Consider the following 26418-nt stretch of genomic DNA (forward strand, 5'->3'; position numbering starts at 1 on the left):
AGGTTGTGATCTTTCACCACTTCCTCCACTTTCGGTAGAAATTTTCCCACCAGGTAGCATATTCGATTGATTTTTGGACAATGAATGGTTCCATTTCAAGTATTTTCTTAAAGTTTCAAAACAATTCAATAAACAAAATATCTACCGTTAGTTGCATAATAATCCTTGTGAGCAAATTTCTCCAAATTTTGTTTTGATACCACTACCCTTGATTTACCATTTACCAACATGTAATTAGATGTGATCCCATCAATTTTACAAAGATTTAATGTTTCTCATCTGAATCTCAACAGCCAAGGTTTTCTATTCTTGCCTTTTTGTAAAAGTTATAGATTTCAACTTATACTTGCTTTTCTTTGTGTTAATTCCCTCACTATATCCCTTCTACATTTATGTAACCCAATACAAGTGTGTTATCTTCGGCTATGCCCCATGATTAGTTTTTCTTTTGCTCGATAGTATTGACAACTTTTTTTGAAACAATTTCGACATCAATGTGGTAAATGTTTTCTAGATGTTGCACCCCCACATGTTCTTCTACATGGTCACTACCCCCTCTTACCATTGCATTGCTGCTATCAACCCCTCTTATAGATTGGTCAATGTGTTGAGTGATATGTTCAAATATGGGGAAAAACAAGGTATTACCAACAGATTGTTTAAACGATGAACTACTTTGTGGAAAAGGGGGCTGAAATCAGGACATGTTATTGACATTATTGATTGACTACAATACAATTGTAAAATTTCCTAAAATGAAGATTGCTCAAAGTTTGGATCAAAAGGAGGATTATACCGTTAACTTTGGACTATTCCCTCCACAACCGTTAGCTTTGGAATATTCCCTCCTCAAGCGCTTTTCTTCAGCTTTCATTCCTTAAAGAAAAAAAATAAAGTAAAATAAAATTTAAAAAAAATAAAATAAAAAATAATCCAACTAAAATGTCATAACTTTTCACTCCAGCCCAGGCTCCTTTTCCTCTTCACCAAGAGGATTAGCTAGTTTTCTTTTGATAATATGATCCTTTTAGGATATTTAACATCCATAATGATCCTTTTAGCAATAAAAAAGGATGGCTAAAAAGAGATTCATACTCCCCATTGACCATGCTCTTTCAAATTAGGATGTGTTGCAATTATTATGAAACGAATGTATAAAATAAATGTTGTATTTATTACGAAGCAGAGAAAAAAAAAAAAACATTCACTACTGCTACTTTACGTAATCCACGTCCAATAAATACCTGCTTCTAGCAGCAAAAGTACATAATTGAACCTGTGAAAGAATATTGAGGCCAACCAGTATACTTGGGACTGCCTCATTATACATGTATACAAAAATAGATCAAACAAAGCTGTGGACTTCAAAAGCTTCAAGTAAATCTTTCTTCACTTTGTTCTGTTTATGACTATGAGTGTAAGATCTATAAGGGCCTGCCTTGACCTTCTAACATCATCATCATCACTCTCGGGCAGAGAATCAATAGCTGCAGCCGCTAGGTTTGCATGCTTCAATGCTAAATCCTTCGCTCTTTGAATTCCTTGACTTATCCCAAGATAATCAAGAGCCTAAATGCAAAAATTAAAAACAAAAAAAAAAAAAAAAAAAAAAAAAAAAAAAAAAAAAAAAAAAAAAAAAAAATCATATAAACACATCAAATATGTTCACCAGAATTTTTTTAAAAAAAATCTATGATATTATGCGAGTATTTAAAAAAAAAAAACTTAATAAATTATATAATAAATAGATGAATAAAACCCTGCTACTGGAAAATAATCTGGTAAACTGAAAAGTTCAAGCATACAATTTTTCTTTTACCAATATACAAAATGAAAAAAAAAAAAAAAAACTTTTCTAATGCAAAAGATCTATCTATAAGATTTTGTGATTAAATCCCAACCAGGTAAATAGGTTTTATGGCTGTTCAAGCCAGCAGGCACCGAAGATATGAACACTACCAAAAATAATGTCCACCCGTATCTGCCACATCACTAACAATGAGCACACAATAAGAACTTCCCCAGCATATAACTTTTAAACCAATACCTAGCAGGAATTCTTTCCTGATTGTCTCCCAAATTTCCACAATGAACACAATAGGTTTTATGGCATGCTCAAGCCAACAGGCACCGAAGATATGAACACTACCAAAAATAATTTCCACCCGTATCTGCCACATCACTAACAATGAGCACACAATAAGAACTTCCCCAGCATATGCCTCTTTTAAACCAAAACCTAGCAGGAATTCTTTCCTGATTATCTCCCAAATTTCCACAATGAACACAATAGGTTTTATGGCATGTTCAAGCCAACAGGCACTGAAGATACGAACACTACCAAAAATAATTTCCGCCCGTATCTGCCACATCACTAACAATGAGCACACAATAAGAACTTCCCCAGCATATGACTCTTTTAAACCAAAACCTAGCAGGAATTCTTTCCTGATTATCTCCCAAATTTCAGTATGGGGCCATTGACTAATGCAAAGATAATAGTAGATCAACTTTAACATACTTGTATGACAGGCATTTATTCTTGACTAGACATCCTAAACAATTTCCTGAAAAAAATACTCATCATATGAATTAAGAGGTCCAGAGAAAATGACCACCATAGATGCATATCATTGGCGCAATGCCTCGATCCAAACCCCAATTTATCACCAAACCCAGGTAACGTTCACAAATCTTCATTTAAAGATTCCAGTCTTAACATTCACAAATTGGCTCCTAAGCCTTGAATTTATCCAGAGAAGTGCAGAGAACACAAGACATCATTGCCAACAGATTGGCCAATCAGATTATGGAGCCATAATCAAAGCCTTTTGCTGACCAATGTACACTTCTCACTCCAAGTATTTCATTGTACAATATCTTATTGCTCTAGAATTTTTTAAAAAATTCAGAAAGTTCATTACAAAAGATTTTAGCAAAAATACTTCCTAACTTGTAAGGTAGCATGAGTCAGAAAAAATGTTCAATTGACCAACCTGCAAAGTCTTAATGCCCGAATGGCTATACTTTATAAGAATTTAACTTTGAATGAAGATGTAACAGAGGTTGACAACAAAATGGCTCCTAACACATTATAAAGCATTGATTTCCGCAAGATTCACAAACAAGAAATAATGCAGGATTTTAACATGAGGTTCACACATAAACATACAAGATCAACATCTGCAGGGTTGTCAAGGCCTCGCTGCACAACTTCACCTAGTTGAGGGAATTCTTCTGTGGCAAACAACAAAGGGGCTGTGATGATTCCCTGTAGAAAAGAATGCAAACATGTAGCACTTTGAGTTAAAGAAAATAGACATCTATCATATTAAGACTGAGTTGCAGCAAGTTCTGTGGCAGTCATGCTAAGAACATACTACAGCAAGGGGCATTGCTGATTACACTGAAATACAAGTATCTTTCTAGGTTAGAAAATTTCCCATCTTTCACTAAATTGACCTCCAATCTGACTTGTTAACTTTGTGGCTTCCAGACACTTTTGATGTGTATGAATGAATTGTCATTCCCTGAAGAAGAATATTGGCAAACATGTACAACACTTAATCACAGAAAAGAGGTAATTACATGACGAATATCAGAAAGTGAACCCTTTCCAAGTGATGCAGATGTGCCAGTGAAATCAAGAACATCATCAATCAATTGGAATGCCAATCCCTGTGGAAGAAAAAAGAATTGGAGATGTGATGAGCAATATGTACTGATATTATCAAACTGAAGTTTTCTTAATATAAATTTACTAACACAGTTGTGTTAGATTACATCTGCTAGCTTTCTGCAGCACATTGCCAGGAATCAACTTAAACCTCCACTCCCTTTCACTTATGCATGCCAGAAAAAGGCGTCAAAGCCAGTTAGCTCCACTTAAGGGCAACCCAGTTAAATTTATTTTCAGTCAAATATGGTGATTCCTAGATAAGTGTGTGGAATTTGTTATGGGGAATCTGTTGTGGAGAAGTTATGTGCTTTTCTTTTATATATAGGGGTTTGTAATAAGAAAAGGATATGCTGAATGTTTATTCAGAACTTTTCTCTTGATTTTTCTTTTGTGGGATAGCCCTTACCTCCCAAAAACAAGGAGTTGTATTCTAATTATTTATCATCAATACGACATACTATCCCGGCCTTCTTCTTCCCTATTTTTCTGCTGTAATTTCTTAACAATTCCATCTGTTTCCTTGCACACATGATCTTATAAACAGAAACAACACATCAGATACAGCAATGCTGAACATTTACACTCCCTATATTTTTCTTTACTTGCCTCATTTCCCATTCTTTCTTTTTTTTTTTTTTTTTTTTTTTTGGTAAGTAAGAAGTATATTAATCAAGCAAAACCATTTCCCATTCTTGGGGCGTAATTAACACCCATTTTCTTTTTGAAATTGTTTTCTCTACGTTTTTACTGTCCTTAAATCTTGTGCAAAGTGTCGTCGAGCAAACAAATACTACCTCCGTTAAATGTTATGTGCAACTTTAGAATATTTTATATCTCACAAATAATACCCCAAAGTTGCAAATAACAATTAACGGAGGTAGTAGTCAAATATTAACAAAAATAAATAGTTGGGCTGAACCATCTTTTGCTCCCACATGATTTAAATCAGATTAGTTAGTTTACAAGATCAAGTTTAATTACTAGTGCCACAAAACAACAGTAGCCTCAGGTTGTTTTAATGAAAAATCCCATCCAAAATTTATATAATTGATATCTACCCTCTGCAGTACACCATTAGGAAAGAAGATCCATTTGTATTTCAATAAGCATTACCAAAAAGTCAAATGAAAATATTGAAAGAGGGAGTTTAAGTCTATTTATCAACGAAATTGCATTCTCCAAGCAAATAACATCTTATTAAGGTTTCATTCACAAATGGTTGAAAGTCACTTTCAGGCAAAAAAAAATTAATTGAAAAAAAAAACAGAGAGATTATGCGACAAGTATAACTAAATTTAGAGATATATAGAGATCGACCCTCCATTCACAACATAAGAAAAATGCCGGCACCACACATTTATGCAACCAGAGGTCACAAGCCAAGTGTCCCAAAACCATAAATTCATCATTCCACATGTATTATTAAGAATTTAATATTCAAGAAAAGCTTCCACAAGCCTGAAAACAGATAAATTAGGAGGAAATAGAACCCTCTAAGAAGCCGTAATATTCGTATTAAATAATGAACACTTTACTGAGGTCACTTAGGGCTTGTTCTGATTGATTGAACTGAGCTGAGCTGAATTGAACTTAACTTATTGGAGCTGAATTGAATATTTTATGAGAGAAGGAAATTAAGAACTTAACTTAACTTATTAGAGCTGAGCTGAACTGAACGGAAAATAATCTGAAGAGAACAGGCCCTTATAGGTTCAAGCAGCTCAAGCTATTCCGCATACATGTAGAATACAAGCAAATTAGCAAAATCACTAAACCAAGTATCATGATAAAATATCACTATTATCAAATCACAAATCTTCCACAAAAGGCTAGTACTTAATTAGACAAGAAGCGACAAATAATTAAGACAGCACATTCGAAGAATAATATGGTAGGCTCATTTTGATTTAATTGACATTGACAAATTATCAGCTACTTAACATAAGCATATTCATCTTTTGCGCACCATAAGATATATCCAACACCAAACTTTCCACAAAATTGACAAGTAATTTCAATTACGATTCCAGCCATAATATACACTGACAAAGATACCACTCACCAAATTCTTCCCATACTCATAAGATAACATAGCAGCTTCAGTAGATTGCCCTGCAAGAAGTGCAATGGACTTGCAGCTATTTGAGATCAATGATGCTGTTTTGTAGTAGGTCTTTTCCATGTAATACTGCATGCTGCAAGTAGAAATGAACCAAAATATCAGCTATGCTGCATATTATACATAGCAAGATATTTGAAAATAAAAAAGGAAAAAAAAAAAAAAAATAGCATCAACAATCTGGACCTTATGAGAAATTACATAAAAAGCAAATGGGAAAACTGTTGGACGTTAAACACCACAGCAAGAGGAACAAAAGAACAACTTGAAATTTATGGTAACAGTTTGTATTCAAATATTTAATTAAGAGTTTTGAAAATAGCAAACAAAAATAAATCAGTAATGGCAAGAATTACCATCTATCAAAACTTATAAGCCTCTTCCTAGGCAATGCAAGGATATTAGAATAGTTATTACACAAGGTTCACAACAGTAATAAACCAGAAAAATAAATTAGCCTTGATAGCCCTATATTTAGTCTGCCAGCAAAAGCAAAAAGAATCTTTCTAGCATGGATTCCACTTTTTAACTTGATTTTTGCCAACTAAATAATACTATAACACCACATATTTGCTTCCATATAACATATTTATATTCTCCCTCTCTTTCCTGCCTTTAAGAATTAGACAAATGATGCCACTAAGTCACTCACGAGCAATTAACCCTGAACATATGCACCTCACAGTAGCAGCTTCTAGCAAGATCAACTAGTGGGAAAATTTCACCTTTTCCACATCCCTTTTCCGGAAAAATAACTACCCAATATAGAAATAAAGCAAACAACTACATCAAGAGATTTTTGTTGGAAAAACACCACATTTGAATTTTAAAAGATCTAAATTACCAATGAAGGTAATAACCATCATCAATAAGGATCCCCTTTGATGACTCTTTGACTCTCCCTGACCAGGTCAAAAATGACTTCTGGGACCTATTAAAATTGTCTCTACCTTTTTCCCTCTGATCTGCAAAATGTCATCCTTGGTTGGGCCTCCCTTGTGGAGGCCATGACTTCCCTTTTTTTTATCTTAGTGAGAGAAATGAAATCAGCTCCTTTCTAACTTATTCCCACATCTAGTTTTCCAAACACCAAATTAATTCCAGGGACTTTCTTGGCTGTGTCTGTGTCCAACAACTCCCAATATTATATTATTCTTCAGGCTTGTTGCTATTGGATGGATTCCATTTATTCTCCTTTTGTGCTAAAGTTGTAGGTTAGCTTCTGCCTTTGACAGGTAGCATTTTTTCAATTTTATAGTAGAATCTACCCTTCATATCCATTCCTAGTCTGAATTCCTTACTCAACCTTTCATAGGCTGGTTAAGTCCATCTTTCAACATTGGTAATATTCCCTGGGGTACTCAATATAGCATTCAGCATTTGGAAAGATGAGAAAAGTAAGAGCCTATAGGTTTTGCAAAGAGTATCCAGAGTTCCAAAACACCCACTGCAAACATTGCCTCTTGGCCATCACCAAACTCAGAGTGTATCTCCCCAAATGTCAGTTGTTCAAAAGATCTTGACTATGTTAAGGTCTCACCACACAGAAATGGCAGTTATCGAGCATCCTGAAAGAATTTCAATGGAGCAACATAGTGGTCTGTAGCATCAAAATACACAAAGCATTGTGAAGAATATCCACTGTTCTCATCATCAAATAGAAAATGGTTTAACAACATTTTAATGGGAGAGCAGGAAGGCTACCTATGTAGCAAGGATGCAGTTTTCCAACTTTGACACTTTGTCTGACCTTGTCATCCACCATCCTGTCTGTAATGATTTTTTCCACTCAAAATAAGACAAGTGACATCCATGGAACTTTACCCCCCTCCCACAAGTTGGGTACTAGAAGAATTGCTACCCCCCCCCCCCCCCCCCCTCCTCTCTTCCCATCTCTAATAATGACACAATAACTGTCACTGTTTGACAAATGGCGAGATATTTGAGGTGAACATAGGTTCTTTAAGCTTCAAGATAGCATTAAAGGAAATTTCTTATTGGATAGTTGAATGGAAAAAAGAATTATGGTAGTTGTGTTGACAGAATGATGTATGTATATACAGGTTCTTCTACACATTTTTGCCCAATCAAATAATCATTTCTATCAGCTTGAACGAGCTATAGCTACTAAATATTCTCATTCTAACAAAACTTACAACACCTAATTTCAAGTAATTCCATATAGGAGCCCGTCCATATCTTCATAGCTTATACACATCTAAAGTAAATCAAATATTGTACGAAGATACCCATGAGATAAAATTCTTTATTTAGCACATATATAATTACTCAATAGAATTACCAACACAATTTTCCTTCAAATAATTAATGTCCACAAAATGCTCTCTTATTACCCTTTTGTTTCCTAAAATCCCATCTTCACTTCCACTATTCCTTAGATATTCATAACCTTTAAAAACTTACATCAAACAAGCAAAAAAAATTGACATATTGAAGCATTAATCCTAATATCATGTCAGAAAACTCGAAATGATGAATCTGTGCAAAGTTAAGATGAAAATATTGCACCCGTCAACACAAGCAGTATTAGCTTTATGAAAACACCTTCTTCTTTTTTTTTTTTTTTTTTTTACAAGAACGGCAACCTTTTGTACATAAAATATCTAGTCACACTTTCCAAGCATAGCATGACCGCAAAAGGTGCACAAAAAATAACTCCCAGAGCATAACTACATACTTTAATCGCTGCTCAGACGTTGTTGTCATCTGCATTGTCTCACCAGTGACAAGATGCTGTACAACCTCAGCTATTAATGACACAACCTGCAGATGCATCCTCATTTGAAAACTGCCACATGCTTTTTTACGGATAATTTGAGTCATGATGTCAAATGTCTTACCTCATTATTTTGCAAAGAGGCTAGAGCTACACAAGCCCTAGAGAGCAACAAATCACCTGCTAAAACTGCCAACTGAATTGTATGAACAGATGGAGTCAGAAGCATGCTTAAGAAATGTCAGTGTAATATGAAGTAATACAGAAAGACACACTAGGTTAAGGGGGGTATCTTCTACTCTTTATGTTCCAATTTCATCATCATACTTTTCTTTTACATCCATTCCAATTTATTTGCCTCACTTTCGTTTATGGCACATGCTCACTAATAGTTATGTAATAAACTGACCTAAGGAGAGGGGAATCATAGGTAGTGCCTAAAAGTCTATTAGGATTAGCTTGGAGAGGAAGCAAGCAATGAGTTTGCTCTATAAATAAAAGAAAATTAGGGATAGATCAGGAGGATGAATTTTGATAAGAATTCTCTTTTAGCCTTACTATGTATTTTGATGATCCATAGCTCCATCTGATTAAAAATTAAGTCTCATTCACTGATATCTGCTTAGCCACATTTAGTTTTCCTCCATCTAGTAAGACCCATATAGTGGGAGTTGTTTATAAATCTAACACAGGTAGTGTATAGGTATGACATATAACTGTTGGGTATGTATGCAAGAGTCTGACTTGTTATGACTGGAAGTTGAGGACATGAAGGCTCTGTCCTAAATATGGATACAGGTGCAGGGACTAGCCATTTAAAACCTAATATCATAGTAATAGCAAAAATGACCTAAATCGGTTGTTCAGCGAACAAGTAGAAAGAGGAAGAGAAAAATCACCTCCTAATTATTGTGTGAATAGTAGATCTACTATACTGAGTCGATTGAAGTCCTCTTAAGCCTATATTCACCGGCCTCTGAATCTCTCTATAGTATGAGGTACTTATTGCAGGTCGGATCCCACATTCATACCGTTGTCATGTCATGCCTAATTCCTAGAAATATTAAAATTAAAGAAACTAAATGACTAAACTTTGAAGCTCTAACTTCAACACACCCCTTTGCTTTAAAGTTTAATAAAATGAGATAAATGAAGCACGTCTCTTCATCCAAGATGCACTTCTCATCTCATACAGATGTTGTTGGTGCACATTATCATCAACCTCTACACTTTGAATAGAACATTCTCCACGGTGAACACCTCACTTACAACTTCAAAATAAAGTTTCATTAACGGCCACTTGTTCCATACTCTTGATCATCATTTTAAAACCTACAATTCTTTGCTATATACCCAAAGTTGACAGTTGAAGGCTTGAAGCATTTAGGTTTTCCCTTATGCCAACAATCTTTTTCCTCATGAACGATCTTATGAAAATTGTTGAATTGGAGAGATTTGCCTTTCTTTTTATGGTAAGATGACTTAGCCAATAGGCCACCTCCAACTCTATCACCATCTCCATTTTTCATACTTCTTTGATATGTAATGAATTGATTAACTCCGAAATTGTCAACTTTGAGAAATCATTAGTACTTCCTCAGTCCACTATTAAAAGCCCATTTCTCCCCAATGTCTGTCCTTATTTAAAAGCCCCATTTTTCCTTTCAGTTGAATTCATCATCCACTAACTTATATTTTTATTCACTTTTAATCAACAAAACCCCTTAAACCCCACCATATCTTCTCTCTTTCCCTTAATACAATAAAATATATCCACTACTTTCTTTATTCAACTTTAATCAACAATAGCCCATCAAAATGTATCTTCTAAATCTATGTGCCTAATGAAAATGGGGCTTTTAAATGGGATGGAGGGAGGTTCTTCAATGGAACAAAGATAAGTTTCATACCTTTTTAATAAACTGACAAGAAGTTTTCCACCACTCTTTGATTGTCAAATTCTCAACCAATGATGGACATTAGCCAACTACCGTATTCCTAGACACCTTCACTATTTTTCATCCTCATCATCTCAAACTCTATCTTAAGGTTCAAAATTGCATTTGTTTGGTTTAATGGTTTCCAGTGCTTCGGAGCTTAGAATTTTAGTTTCTTTAATTTTAGTATAACTAGGAATTAACGTGAGTCTTAATTACTTAGTCAATTGTAATGTTTATACTTAGTTGAGACATTGTACCAGTAGTGGGCATACCCAATAAAAAATAAATTTGTTTCCTTAAACCTAGGTAGTAGTTGTGATATGTTATCCTTATTTAAAGCTTTGTAATCTCCAACACACATGTGAGTGAAAGTGTTATCTTACAGATTAACACGGGATTAAGGGTATTTAGTTTTTGGGTGTTTAGAGAGCCACAAGAGCAGAGGATGAGAATCAATCCCAAGATCTCTTAGAGCTGAAAGGGAAGTCCTAACCACTTGAGCTATCCCTCACTCTTGAATTAAGGGTATTTAGTACTAGTATCATAAACATTGGTTATTGGTAGATACTAATGTTTGATGCATCACATTTCATACACGTGAAAATTAATCGGCACCTATTACCAACAAAGGGGTTGTACCTCAAGGGAATTGAGTACTTGGTATTATTGTATGAATGAAGAAAAAGAAAAATTTCTACATTGTTTAGAAAATTTGAGGTGTTTGGGTGTAAATACCACCACTAAGGTGTACAAGAGATGTAAGACCAACAAGGTGTATGCACTGGTAAATATATGAGAGATAAGCAAAACCATGGAAATGCATGTAAAAAAGTAAAATGTTTTCTCGAAAGTAGGTATATCCATGCTTTCAAATGAAAACAACAAACACCACCAAGTACCCAGATTATCTAGACCAACGCTAAATCATGCTGGGCATACTCTATTACACTTAAAGTTGTGCACTAAAAACGTGTGTGAGAAAAGGAGATTTGTGAGCATGAAGAACAGGAAATAGCTTACACATTTTGAGCATAGAGTCATGTATTGAGCTATAGACAAATCGTTGTACGTTGTACCTATTCTTTGTGATAATGAAGTTATAAGATAGTTTTTTTTTAGTGAATGACATTATATATAGTTGAGTGTTATATTACAAATCTGATTTCCATAAGTGGGACCACCAATTATTTGTTGCAAGAGAATCTGAAGACTGCTGAAACAAGACCGAAACTGTATTATCAACAGCCTACCAAGCCTAAGATTACTTGAGGCAGGAGCTGTTTCAAAGCTTCAAATCACAACAGGCCAGTTTTGCAATTGGGCCTAGCACCTAAGTTTCAGTACTCTGAGCGTTGTTGGACTCCTTACTTGCTTGGTGTGAATGTCAATTTGATTCTGTTTTACAGATAATCATTTTCCCCTTTTAAGAAAGTTTGGTTTATTAGACGCTTGACTCGAGAACATTTATCTGCAAAACCTGGATTCTTAATGAAGTTGTTTCCACTAAGAAAACATGACAATTGAGCTCTAAGATTATTAGAGGAGGCCAGATATTTTATTATTTCGAAAATTAATAAATCAGATTTTAGTTTTTAATTACCAAATTTGACATGCTGCATAAGAAGCAGAAAACATTACCTTATTCCCCATTACAGAGTTTAATGATCTAATACCACGTCTTGTATTAGCATCATCCAATACATCATCATGAAGAAGGCTTGCCACCTATAAGAACAAAAGTGTCCCAGTTAAGCCAATAGATGATACCTATTTCAATCATAAATACTAAGATTTCTACACATTAATAGTTAAGAGAATGCCTTAAGGTCCAGCGACTACAAAATTTGGTAAATCACAAATAGATCAAATACCTAGAATACTCAAGCATGCATTCCTGTACAAAAGATAAAGCTTACAAAAAGGTATGCTACAGCCTACATAGTTGAAAAACGAGGGACAACAAATGTATCGAGTAAAGCAGAAAGAAGATAATGTTATATTGAGAGTTTGGGACCAATACAATTTAGAATCAAACTTACAATGTCAATTCTATACCAGCATAACAAAACAATAACAGAAACGGAGACAATATGGAGATAGACCAATTGATATAACTTGAGCTCATGTTACTAAAAAAAATGAAAACAGTTTCCAAATGCTGAAAAAAAATGGTGTAAGGGTGTGCGTGAGAGGCGGGGGGGTAGAGGGGGTTGTAATAGCATACTTAATACTGAATGTCTAGCCGATAGAAAAAATGGCAATTAAAGTAAATTCAAGAGCTTTAGCACATTCATCATAACATTCCTCTCTTTTCCATCCTCTCTCTCGATCAACTAAATATTAAAATCAAGCTGAATGCTACATTCTCTTCAGAACCCAATGCACATCAATTAGAAAATTATCATAAATAAGAATATCAAAATCGCATACCCCGAATAATCAGACATAAATTAAAAATCAGTAATCAAGGAACCCTTACTCTCACTTTGCATTTGCATAGGAAGGCTCTCGTGAGAACTCCTCCTTTATGTGAGAACTCTTTCTTATGTGAGAACTCTTTCTTATGTGAGAACTCTTTTTATGTTCTAAATTTCTACTCGTATGTTTTAAATTTTAAATCTGATGTTCTAAACTTTTCCCAAGGTGTTCAAAAATTAAATCAGAAGTTCTAAATTAGTACTCACATGTTCTAAACTATAAATTAGTTAAGTTAGATGTTATAAATTTTAAATGACTTATTCCAAAATTTTAACTTATATGTTCAAAATTTTAAAAACGTGTGTTCTAAGATTTTTAGTTATATGCTCTAGATTTGAAAGCATATGTTCCAATTTTCACTATGTTCTAAATTTTTACTCACATTTTCTATATTTTATACCACGTGTTCTAAATTTTTTATTCACATGTTCTAATTTTAAATCAAATGTTATAAATTTTAATCATATGTTCTAATTTTCATAAAGCAGATTTTTTTTAATTCTTATTTTAGATGTTCTAATTCTTAAATCAGATATTCTAAACTGTTATTCACACAAATATTCTAAATTATTACTCATATGTTCTAAATTTACATTGGAGTCATATGTTCTAAATTTTTACTCGTATGTTCTAAATTTTTACTCACATGTTTTAAATTATAAATCAGTTCTCATATAAGTATGAATTCTCACATATGGATCTATTCTCACCAGATCTCTGTGTGTGTGAGAATGGTGAAAAGTAATCTCAACCCTTAGATATATCTACGGTCAAGATTATAAGAGAATTTACGCATCTTCTAGAGGAATAAAAAAAACTATCCATTATTTTCTATAAAATTGAATGTAATATTAGACTTCAAACCAATTTCTCTCTCCATTACATTCTCTCTCCTCTCCCTGTTTCGAAGTTTCTAACCTCCGTTAATGCTGTGTGTTGAAGCTTAGAAAATTAAGAACCTTCGTTTTGCAGATCAACACGTAATTTCAAGTTTGATATTGTCGATTATGTCATTGACAATGTAGGATAATTCGTCAAGGAACCACAGGTTGAAAGTAGCTACAGCCAAAAGCCTTGATAGTGGATACCCACCAAATTAAGCTTGCATATAAAAATCATCGGCAGTACGGGGGTTTAGGATACTGATTGTTTAATGCCTAATTTCAATATTGAATTGAGGAATATGAAGAATTCTTTATCAATTTGGAGTTTAATTTGGATTATGCAAATCCTCTAGTTTTTGCGTTATAAAAAATCCGCTAACTTTGATGAGTCAAACAAATTAATGGAGATGTACTTGTCTAATACTAGTTATACTAATGGACCTACAATGTACTACTAATGCATTTATAGTGTACTAATAAAGTATATGTAGTATTCAACTAATGTATCTATAGTATCCAGTTAATGTATTTATAATGCTAGTATAAGAATAGAAATTTGTTACGCCTGCAACACTCTTCTTTTTAAGTAGTCAACTAATATTTGAGTTTCAAAGGATGTGAATTGAGGTTGAAATATAAAGAAAATTATGGCTCCAATTTTAACTTTTTCTCCTAATTTTGTCGATGTATCCTTAATATATACTTGATGTATCTATACCAAATTCCTGATATATATGGATTTCTCACACTTCTCACCTTATGTGCCCTTCTCACCAGATCCTAACCTATATTTATTAACCTATATTATAATTTTTTTTTTTTTTTGGGTGGGTGGGGGTGGGGGGGGGGGGGGGGGGGGGATATTCTTGCTGGTGTTGTTTTGCATTAGTATTTATATTCTTCCGAGTGCACAATAAGCATTATGCACTTAAATTAGCGAACAAGAGGTAAGACTATAAGGACTCATAGGCTTATAGCATTATGAAAAAGTTAAGTATTAAAAAGACTTTTGGAGAAAAGTAAATGAGAGCTAGCATTAAAATTAAGAGTTAGCCTTAGGTTAATGTGATGAGAACCATAACACTAAATCTCGTACATCTATTATCATTCACTTCTCACATACATAAGAATGAAGAAAATAAAGGAAAGGAAAGCAGCAAGCCAGCAATCTATTACTCTTCAATGGCCAAAGATTGTGACAAGGGGTAGGACCCCCCCCCCCCCTCTCTCTCTCTCTCTCTCCCGGCCCTGGTACCAATTTTCTAGCATTTAACCCTAAAGTGGGCCCAAAGTGTAATTTTTTCATTACAAAATTTGTAGATCTTTTATCTAGGTTACCCAAAAGCATTCCAAAGTTCACAGCTATATCGACTTACCGATTTGTCTCAAAAGTACCCTGAACTACATACACCATGTGTTACAGGCTTAAAAAAACTTAGAGAGTAAAAGTCAACATATATACACACAATTAACTTGACACCATAATTCAGCATCCATTTTGGTAACTCGAACTGTGAGAAACTAACAAAACAATTAACAAAAATGCATATAACAATGTCAAGGAAAGTAAAAGAAATAGAAAAATACACACTTACATGGATCATTTCTGTGATCTCAGCAATGCACTGTTGTCTTCTACGAAGCGGTGTTTCCAAATAATCAAGTGATGGTCTATCGGACATGTTCAAAGCTGTTGCCATCAACAATAAAACCTGTACACTTCAATGTCTTAAAAACAATATATGGAGAGATAAGAAATTAAGACAACAAATTCAAATGTCAAAACTTTTAGCCAAACTGACAATAAAAATCTACCATAAATACAGGAGAGGTAAAATCCAGTGTCATAACATTATACTGTTTCACAAACGCCACAACAAGCAAGCATGACGTTCGAAGAACAGTTTTATTCCTTCTCTGAAATGGCAAATTATACATACTATGACAGATTAAGAGTAAGTAATGTCAGAATTTTGGTAACGTAGACAAATCATCAACACACCTGAGTTAACTACACATATCTATTAAATTTTCAAAGAAAAAGAAAATGTCATCAATTGTCACGTGTTTGAGGACTATCTAGACGAACTCTCAATTTCCAATGAAACTATTGACATCATGCCACTCATCCTTGTAGTTCATGTTACATAATACAGATTCAACCCTTAATACATACATATATATATATATATATATATATATATACACACAAACACACACACACACATACCGTGGGACGAAAGCGCTTTCCTTCAACTCCAATTTTGAAGAAATATTCAGCAGCAAATGCCAACTTAGGGACCTGAAAGAAATCGGTACAATGAACATCAGATGCCCATTCTTTAGTTGCCTTATTTGATTCAAACATTATTTATTTATCACAAAAGATGAGTAACTATTGCACCTCTGTGACTACCATTGACCGCAATCTATCAGCTACGAGTGATAACTCATCAGAAACAAGGGAAAAAGGATCTGATCGGACCTGCAAAAGTTTTTTAGCAAGTTTCAGTGGAGAAATAAAATTACATACAATGTTAAAACATAATTGAAATTTTGAAATTAAAAGCCTCTTCAAAAGAATGAGACCATTTGACCAAAAGATGAAAATTTAATATCCCCTTTAGAACAACAAAACATTTCATGTGCACACCCATCAACTACCGGCTTACATGAAAATTTTCAATTCATCAATTAGTTTGCATATAAGGTTGGGTACAAGAAATAAAACTTGCATCAAAAAATAACTAGTGTCCCCACTACGACATAGTGCCCCTTATGGCTATACTCAGTTCAACTTATATGAGTACATAATTGCTTGGTTTAGACCATACAATATCATATCTTTTTATTTGTGTTTACTTATTGCAAAATATACTTTATTCCGTTGCTAAAAATTACAGAAATTTTCTTTTTATGAAAGTACGCATAAATTAAAATCTAATGATATCTGCAACAACAAGGCTCAGTTCCAATCTTTTTTGGGTTAGCTAACAAGAATTGTATTAAGGAGTCATCCGCAAAATAATGGAACAGATAGAACAGTGATAAAATGAAAGTGGAAAAAAATGGGAACATACACATCAAAAAACGAGCGCAGTTAAAAAAAATAAAATATAATATATTATGATATAATAAATTGAATTTGAGAAAGATTTATGAAAGGGGGCCCAGGTTAGATTAAAAAAAAATTGATGGAAAACATGAGAGCAAAAATCTTAACGGAGGAAAATAATTAGAGTTTGCAAAACACAATAAATCAAGGAAAAAGAGAAAAAAAAAAAAAAGTAAATGTATGGGTTTGAGATTCAATGAAAAGCTTCGTAAAATGAAAAGAATGAGAAGGATGAATGTGCATATGTTTTGAACTAAATGTGCATATAATTTCTACTAAGTACAAATTTCAATATCAACTTGTTAGAAGTATAAGATAATGAAAATTATGCACATTATGTACAAAAATATGCACGTTGAATTACAAATCAACTTTTTTGGACATTTAGTTCATAAAATATGCATATTCAGCAGAAAACATATGCACATAAAATCCTTCTCATTATAGTCATGACATGTCCTCGAAGTAGATTTTCTCCCTACATTTTGCTTTATCCAAGGCCTTTACTGAATCCCTAAAAGACACATTTCACTCTTAATTAGCCTTTTATAAATTTTCTAAGGTCTTTCCCTACTCTTACAACCCCCATCTCTTTGACCCTCTTATAGCCAAACCATCGTAGTTGATTTTCCCTCTTTTTTTTAGTTATCTCATCCCATAATTGATTATTTCTTGTATGGCTACATACACATCTCCACCCCAATCAACTTATGAATGTGACAATGTATCACTGCCCAACATTCCAAACCATATAATAATGCAGGCTAATGGACATGCGGTGGAATCTTTCCTTATAGCGGGTTCCATAATTACACTTTGTCGCACTCTTCCACTTCAACCAACCTACTTTGTTTCTATGAGCAACATCTCCATCTAATTTTCCATCTTAAAATAATAAATACTAGATATTGAAATAAATCTAAACATTAAAAAAAAACTCCCATCCATTTGCCCTGCCTCCTTATTTCTATCTCTACTAAAACTACATTTCTAATATTCCGTCATATTTCTAATTTGCCTAAAGCCTCAAGTTTTCCTTCACAATTCCAATTTACGTTCCACACCTTCCGTCTCATCAATGAACAAGATATCCTCGGCAAACATCACGGTAATTCCGTCCATCATGCATTCATGCATCATGGTCTATCTTCTTAAATTGAACTTGTCAAAGAAAAGGGCAAACCATAGATATTTGATGTCACTATTTTTCCGTTTCAACCAAATGACTAGTTATAAAGCCTACCAAGGTATCTGCAAGACCCTGTGAGACCACCAGTGGTCGTCACCTACTCCAGGAGGAAGGAACGTACTAAGAGGATCACTAACAAACCTCTGACTACAGCAGAGCAGCCAAAAGCACCCACCCCAATCAACACAGAACAGATGGCAGCAAATGATGGGAAAGACAGCAGCACAGAAGACAAAATCAGCAGCCAGTAGTAATCATCTAGGGAATTGCTTGTACATATCAAAAGGGGAGAGAGAGATTGATGAGGTAGGTAATTTGTGAGTGAGTTTTGTGGAGATTGGTAACCTAAAGTTACCCTAGTGAGAGTGGCGGGCTAAACCCACCGATTGTAAAAAACTTTTGGTTTGAACATTTAATCAAAGATTCAATCTTTCTCCCTCAAATATTATGATTTGTGTCTTTAGTTTGAGAACTAATTTGTGTCTTTAGTTTGAGAGCTGATTTTTGTCTTTAGTTTGAGAACTGATCTGAATCCATTGCAAGTGATTAGCTTTCTAAACAGGTATGAGGCAGATGGTGGGAAATATGTGCGGAGATGTGCGAACTGCCAGCAGAACAAAGCATCTCAACTAAGCCGAGGTCTTACCAGTGCCTACAGCCATCTGGGAAGACTTATCATTAGATTTCATCAAGGGCTTACCGAGGTCTAAGGGTTTTGACACGGTGTTGGTAGTTGTGGATAGGCTCTCAAAACACGCTCACTTTATTGGGTTGAAACATCCCTTTAATGTCATGATTGTAGCGGAGGTTTTCATTGAGGAATGGGTTTCCCTCTTCTATTGTGTCGGGCAGAGATAAGGTTTTTGTGAGTCACTTCTGGAATGAGCTGTTCAAGTTGCAAGGGTCTGAGTTGGAGAAAAGTACAGCCTACCATCCACTAAAGGTTGGTCAGACTGAAAATGTGAACAAGGTCTTAGAGACCTACTTGAGATGTTTTGCAGGAGAGAAAACCAAGCAGTGGGCTGCCTGGTTAGCCTGGCAGAATTCTCTTATAACACTGCCCCTCACATCTCTTCAGCGATGACTCCTTTTAAGGTAGTCTATGGTCGGGATCCGGTCGGGATCCGCCCAAATTGATTAAGGTGGGAGCAGACGACAGTGGGGAGCTTGGATGAGTGGTTACAAGAGCGGGACTTCATGATTGATGAGTTGCGTGTGAATTTACTTATGCTGACAAAAAGAGGAGGGGAGAAGAATTTCAGGTTGGAGAGGAGGTATACTTGAAAATCAGACCATATCGCCAGCACACCTTGGCTAAAAGACGCTTTGAGAAACTTGCTGCGAGGTACTATGGGCCATTTGCAGTGGTACAGCGTGTAGGCAAGGTAGCATATAAGCTTGCTCTACCCCCCGACTGTCAATTACACCCGGTCTTTCATGTATCCCAATTGAAGAAGTGTGTTGGCAACAACCCTATACCTCAGCAACTAACCCCAGAGCTGGAATTAATAGCTGAACCAGAAGAGGTCCTGGAAAAAGAAACAAGGCAGAGAGGTGGTGACTGAACACTGAAGTTTTGATCAAGTGGAAAAAATTGCCCCTGTTTGAAGCAACTTGGAAAGAAGCAACAATGGTGCGTGATCGTTTTCCCTCCCTTCACCTTGGGACTTCTAGGCGGGGGAGATGCAATAGACCCTGCCAGTGGTCCTCACCTACTCCAGGAGGAAGGAATGCACTAAGATCACTAACGGACCTCTGACTACAGCAGAGCAGCCAAATACACCCACCCCAATCAACACAGAACAGATGGCAGCAATTGATGGGAAAGAGAGCAGCACATAAGACAAAATCAGCAGCCAGTATAATCATCTAAGGAATTGCGTGTACAGATAAAAAGGGAAGAGAGAGATTGATGAGGTAGGTAATTTGAGTGTGAGTTTTTTGGAGATTGGTAACCTAAAGTCACCCTAGGAGAGTGGCGGGCTAAACCCACCGTTTGTAAGAAACTTTTGGCTTGAACATTTATTCAAAAATTCAATCTTTCTCCCTCAAATATTGTGATTTGTGTCTTTAGTTTGAGAACTGATCTGAATCCATTGCAGTATCTTACTCAATACTCTATCATAGGTTTCTTTTCCAAATCAATAAAAAAACATATGTAAACCATTCTTCTCTATTAGTTGTCTCATAAAATGAATGATCTCCATCATTGATTTCCCATACAAAAAGCTAAATTGATTATCCTTGATCTTCACACCTCCCCTTAATCCAATGTCATTTCATATCCTCATTTGATAATTTTGTTTTTTCTTAAAGGATAGTATACAAATAAGGTCCAAGTTTAGTCTAATTAGGAAAATAAATCACACCAGAGATGATAAGTAAAAATTCGGATTAGATGAGCTGAACATAGCCTATGTCTCTCAAATCATTAAAATGACTAAAAATAGTAAATTGGACAGCACTAATCATCCCTATGCTATACTAAAGAGCCTTTAAAACAAAGGTTTCACTTATGTGATGCTTTACCTCGATGACAAAAGATTTTTCTATCTGATGGTCTCATCTAAGGAGTTCAGTAAATTACATCGCAAGAACAAGTACCTGGCTGTCTCACTATTAGAAGAAGATTGGACACATATGAGGAGATATCATCATTTACGGTTTCAAAGTTGTGAGGTCTCGCCGTCATTAACTAACAAGCTTTTACTAAATGTATTTTCATAGATACAGATCCATCCAAGTATTCAAATTCCATACATTAGCAATCTATTCAAATTCTAAGGACGGTAACTCTCCACCTATTTGCATCTTTCATTTTGGTTATTATTAAAAAAATAAGAATGCCACCTCCACCCTAAAAAGATGCAACCCAATCCAGCAAGCAAAGAGATTGTTGCTTTGTGTTCACTAAAATTAAAACATCATTTTGGCTCCGGAAGAGAATAGTAGCTTCACCTTTTGATTATTCATGTTATCTATACTTCAATATAGTGACTCCTACGATTGGTGTAGTAACAAGTGATTAAAATTATTTGTGATTCTTAATGTCATTCTTGATCAACCCTTTGAATTCGTATGAACTTATTAATCTGGAAATAAGTAAATTATAAGGTGAATTCAATATATTTTACGTCTTAGCAATAGGAAACAAGTAGCGAGTGTGATAAATTTGGAAGTTGAATCTGCAAAAGTCACACCTAACCTCAATTGTAGACGTTGCAACATGATGTATATAATGTCTTGCATCATCACGAAAGAATCTCCCAGATGTATTTTCTGTAAAACCCCAGATGTACTGCACATAGAAAACAATACGAAAGTCGCGGAATTAACAACAATATCTACCATACTTGACATATGCAAAAAATATGAATACCCATTTACCTTAGACAACATTGAAGAAGAATTGATAATGGCGTTAGAGTTGCATAACAATTGATGAAATGTAGCAACAGCTGAATATCGATATTGATTCAACCCAGTTCTTGAAATCTGGGAACATCCTCTTGAGAAAAACATGGTTTATTTCTAATGCCAAATCAAAACAAGCTTGAAATGAGTGACAATAATTAAATTAACGATTAACAAGAAAATGTGAGATTAATGTAGGATGATTAAAAAAAAAAAAAAAAAAAGAAAAAAGAAGAAGAAGAAGAAGAAGAATATATGTAATGTTACCTGTGAAAGCTGGTTGAATGGAGAAGTCAGATGGTAATGGAGAAAGAGTGGGAAGGGTGCAGCATTAACGTTGAAATAACTTTGAAGGGGGATTTTAATTTATATAACACGTTAGCTTGAACGCGCGACTCCCAAAATACCCCAAAACCACCCCCTCCCTGCTCCTTCAGCGGCTCACCGGCCCAGCCTCCCTACTCGATTCATTTCCCTGGTCTGGCCCCTTACCGCTGCCTTCTTCTATCTTGGTGGTGGTGTCTCGGCCCGGGCTGGTCACTGGTGTTGGTGCCCGTGACTCAATTATATTAGCCAGTAAGCCAGGCTAATTTAATTAGATTAAGGATTAAACAAGTGTTTTAAAAAGATTAAATCTGATTTTAACAGATAAGTACGGACGTTAATTAGTCTAATTTAATTAGATTAAGGACTCTGTACGGATTTTACAAAACGCGTGTACCATCGCGAAACGACAAAGCTGTCGCGCCGCGCTGGGCCTGTCGCGCCGCGCTGGGCCTGTCGCGCCGCGACAGAAGCAGTTTTACTCCGAATCAAATTCGGTCTTTTTCAGATCGTTTTCGGACTGTTTTTCTTATAAATAGGGTCGTATTTCCCCGTTTTCAATCATCAACAATCATCTAATTCTATTCTCTTCTCTCTTAAGCAATAGCTTATTCTTTCTCCCTCTTTCTAAGCCTAGTATTTTCATAAACACAATACCGCATTCACGAGTCCTAGACACACCTAGCCAAACTCGAAGTTGCCTTCGCCCTAGACGTGAAAGGTTGATAATTTCTGAGGGTTTGGTCCCAAATTCCTGTTTCAATTATTTAAATTAGTTGTTTGATTTAATATTTTCCTTGAAGTTACTAACGTGTGTATTATTTTGATAGAAAGAGATACGAGGCAACAAAGTAAGTAGTTTTATTGCTATATTTCTATAGAAATCATGTTTATATTATTTTAATTCATAGTATCATGTTAGGAAGCTTTTATTGCTTTCTAGTATCATGTTTAAATTGCTTCCTATTTTGTTCTATCATGTTAGTATCATGTTAGTATTAGAGCTTTGATATTTAATGTTTAGTGACATGTTAGAGTTTGTTATTAATCTTGTTAGTATCATACCTAGGATCTTGCTAATAATAATATTATGCTTGATTAAGATTATTATTATGATGATGATGATTTGTTGTATCAATATTATGTTGCTTGATATTTATTGTTATTGCTTGATCACGCCCTCTCTTGCAGGATTAAAGGAAATTTGTATTTGTAATCACGCTTAATAAGATAATTAATAATCTTGTTTAGGCTAATATGATTTTAATTCAAGTGATCGCCAATAATAGTTTTGTTTGTGCATTAATATTCAACCAACATATATTAAACAGGTTTAGGATTAATATATTGATTGTATGTTAGTCAGAAAGCGCACATGAATATGAGAAGAATAAAGTAGAGGCCTATTATTAGGGCAGGTTCAATCTATTTTAGGTTGGATTTGTACCTTCATCCCCGAATATCCAGTCATGGTTCCAGATCACTATGGAGTTAGCGATCTCATGGATCGTGAAGGGGTGTAACCTTCACCCTGTGAACGGTTTACAAGTTCTAAAACTTGTTGGCAACTCTTTTGCTCTAGCTTCCTTCCCTTTGGACACCACCACACTTAAGTGTATGATCACAGCGGGGCTCAAGTGTGGGATGCTTGAAATATTCCCTACACTTACGCAAACACATTTGAACGATGATTACGACGAAACAATTGTAAGATTTGTCAAAAATAATTGTCACCATAACATCCTCGATCAAGCAAAGGTTTTGAAGGAGGAGAGCAATTCTCACTTCAGAAACGGTGAAGTTGTTCTTGCTGGGGCTAAATATGATAGAGTGCTAAAATTTGTGTGCTTTGTTCTACCTTTAAATGAAGATGATTGTGTTTTTCTTTGGAACCTTGCCATATCCCTTGAGTTAAACCTTGCATCTTGCGCCCTAAAAGTCTGTGATTTCGAACAAACTAAGGAGCTATGCTCGCAAGTCATTATGCTTGATGGTAATAACTCTAACGCCCTTTATAGAAGGGCTTTAGCCGAAATCAAGCTCTATCAACTTGAAGAGGCCCATGATGACCTTAGCAAAGTAGATAAGGTTGAGCCTAACAACCAGGACATCCTTCGTGAGATGGAGAAGGTGGAGGGGTTGAGAAACAAAGCGAGAAAGATCAAGGGCAAAAGGAGTACGACGGACACTAACTTGTCCGACACCATCTTCAACAAAAAGGGGAAGACTTCTGTCAGTCTAGATTCTAACAGGTTTCCATTAGCAATGTTCAGATCAGAGTGATGTTATGGCCTTACCCACCATGGATGCTACTAGTCAGATGGCGGTAGAGAGCCTTATCACTACATCTAATGTTTTTAATCCCTTTGGGAAAGGGAGATGATGATGCTACTAGTCCTCCAAACAACCAAGATTCTAGACAAGCTAAGGAGAAGGGTTCGAGGAAATTTCATACGTTCTTCAACGGTTTGAGAAGTAATCATTCCTTTAAGATTTTCAAGTTGTCTTATTCGGATCTCTGCTAAGGGAAAACCTTGAGCTTTTGTAAACATTCTACTATCTCATGGATGACTATACAAGTGAAGGAAAAGACCACCTATGATGGACACTCTAGTTCTCACAAGGCAAAAGAATACAAATTTCCTAAAACCTTGTTCACACCCACAAAGATGGGGGTCCAAGAAAGAGGAGTCGTGACAGAAAGGGCAAAAAGAAAAAGGCCAAGCGACTCTTGGATGCTGCCATGGTCAGCCAAGCTATTGATGTTTCTAACCCTAACACCGCTACTATTGAGAAGTTAAAAGACCATCCATTCACTAGCCTAACTTCAAGCAGCAATGAGGGGTCAAACATCGAGGAGGGGAGCGAGATACGAGATACCTATGAGAGATTTAGCCACCACTGACATTGATGAAGTGGAATCCATATGTTCTAATGATGCCGATCCCATGCCTGTTGACCCTGGTTCTCTGCCACGCCAAGAAAGCATGGAAGACCTTCCAAGCCAAAGGCGAAGAACAAGAAAGGTAAAAGGCACTCCAGTTTTTGTTTTTGTAGGATCAAAAAACGCAAGGGAACAAGTTTGAAACAACTTATGGCCAACTTCAGTGATGGACTTTCTCCTCCCTCTTATTTGCATTGGGACAACGTCTGTAACCCCAATCCCCTATTTAGTTCTTGTATTATTTTAGTTAAGAGAGTTAAGTTTTCTCATTGTAGTGTTGATTCAGTTGGGAGCTAGCCTTCTTTTTGGACCGTTGTAAAAAAAATTAAAAAAAAAAAAAAACCTCTTAAGGGGGGAAAATAAAAATATAGGAAGGAAAATTATTGACACAATGACACGTGTGGTTAGAGTTGTCAATTTCTAACCCGAATCGCTAAACGCCTATACCCAACTGATCCGAAAATGAATCAAAAACTGACCTGACCTAATTTTTTTTTTTTCCCGAAATTGAATCGAACCGAATTTGTGCAAACTGTTATGACCCGATCTATTATAAAGCTGAAGCGTTACAACCCCTGAATCGATTACGTTTAAACCAATAGTAATCCAACTCATTTTCAATTGAAACTGTTTAAACCCGAAAAAAGTACGATAAGCCCGAACCTTTCCAACCCGTAACCTATTGTGACCGAACCGATTATACCCATAACTTGTTGTGTCTGAACTGTTTTCAACACGTAACCCATAGAAACCAAACCGTTTACAACCCGTAACCCATTGAGACCGAGCCATTAATTAACAACTCGTAACGCGTTATAATTGAGATGTTTAAAACCCGTAGATAACCATGACCCAAATTTTGAGGAAAGCTTTTCGTTTAGTTGTTCCTTTAGTATTCCCTCCAAAATAACTCCAATATCAACAAATTTTGCATGCTTGATGTTACAATGTACTCCGTATGTAATTACCATCAATCTAAGAAATTCATATTTAATATTGTAGAACAATTAAGCTCTTACTATTCGTTATAAAAAAATAAATAAAAAAATAAATAAAAAATAAATAAAAAAAACCAATTAAGCTCTTACTAGGGGATCAATATATATTTCTTTGCTACCTAGTTTTTTACTAGGGTTTTCCCTCTAGGTTTCTCCTTGGGAGGGTGTTTTTCCAAGTTTTTTGCTAGGTTTTTTTTTTAGTTTTTTACGGTTTTCCTTCGATTTCTCCCTTCTCCCTTTTTTCCGTCTTCATCCTTCTCTCCTTAATCTCCATTGTGATTATTGGTAGGGGCTACCACTGGTTTTTTGATCAGTGGTAAGCCTAAAAATCCCTTTTTAATTGCTTATAATAATAGATTCCATCCTTATGATGGTCTTAATCCATATAGATAATTTCTCTTTTGTCATAGGAAGTTCTAATTTTTTGGTGGTGGTTCGTGTGGCGTTGAATAAGCTGTCAGACCAACGAATACAATTCATTTAATCAGGTTTTGTTCAATTCAAAAACTATCAAAAATCGCAAGGCCCCCTTGTAGAAGAAGGCTACAGAGGACATCGATTCCAGAGCCGAGGGTATTAATCAATGTCAATTCTCAC

At 35.2% G+C, this 26418-nt stretch overlaps 1 protein-coding gene across 2 annotated transcripts; it reads right to left on the bottom strand.

The window, feature by feature from the left end:
* Positions 1 to 1155: 1155 nt before the first annotated feature.
* On the bottom strand, positions 1156 to 22051 carry LOC145590767 (solanesyl-diphosphate synthase 1, mitochondrial-like). Of its 2 annotated transcripts, XM_081647164.1 has the most exons (13): positions 21823 to 22051; positions 21529 to 21672; positions 21347 to 21439; positions 16242 to 16322; positions 16068 to 16139; positions 15433 to 15549; positions 12114 to 12200; positions 8660 to 8731; positions 8497 to 8582; positions 5742 to 5874; positions 3589 to 3678; positions 3173 to 3271; positions 1156 to 1569 (listed from the first exon to the last, which is right to left on the bottom strand). In XM_081647164.1, exons 2-13 carry the CDS (start codon positions 21661 to 21663, stop codon positions 1390 to 1392), a joined length of 1245 nt encoding a protein of 414 aa, XP_081503290.1. In that variant the 5' UTR covers positions 21664 to 21672; positions 21823 to 22051; the 3' UTR covers positions 1156 to 1389. The 2 variants fall into 2 exon arrangements, with proteins under 2 accessions (XP_081503290.1, XP_081503291.1); XM_081647165.1 differs by lacking the exons at positions 21529 to 21672; positions 21823 to 22051 and having other exon boundaries at positions 21342 to 21393.
* Positions 22052 to 26418: the final 4367 nt, after the last annotated feature.

Source organism: Chenopodium album, chromosome 18 (assembly GCF_948465745.1).
Source record: "Chenopodium album chromosome 18, dcCheAlbu1.1, whole genome shotgun sequence".
In the NCBI taxonomy this organism is placed as follows: Eukaryota; Viridiplantae; Streptophyta; class Magnoliopsida; order Caryophyllales; family Amaranthaceae; genus Chenopodium; species Chenopodium album.

Bases quoted from the DNA above. Each gene is read 5' to 3' on its own strand.
- LOC145590767 (XM_081647164.1), bottom strand. From the start codon at position 21,663: ATGTTTTTCTCAAGAGGATGTTCCCAGATTTCAAGAACTGGGTTGAAT. The intron at 21,440-21,528 runs GTAAATGGGTAT...TTCTATGTGCAG, and splicing joins CTTCTTCAATGTTGTCTAAG to TACATCTGGGGTTTTACAGA. The intron at 3,272-3,588 runs GTAATTACCTCT...TCTTTTCTACAG, and splicing joins CACTTTCTGATATTCGTCAT to GGAATCATCACAGCCCCTTT.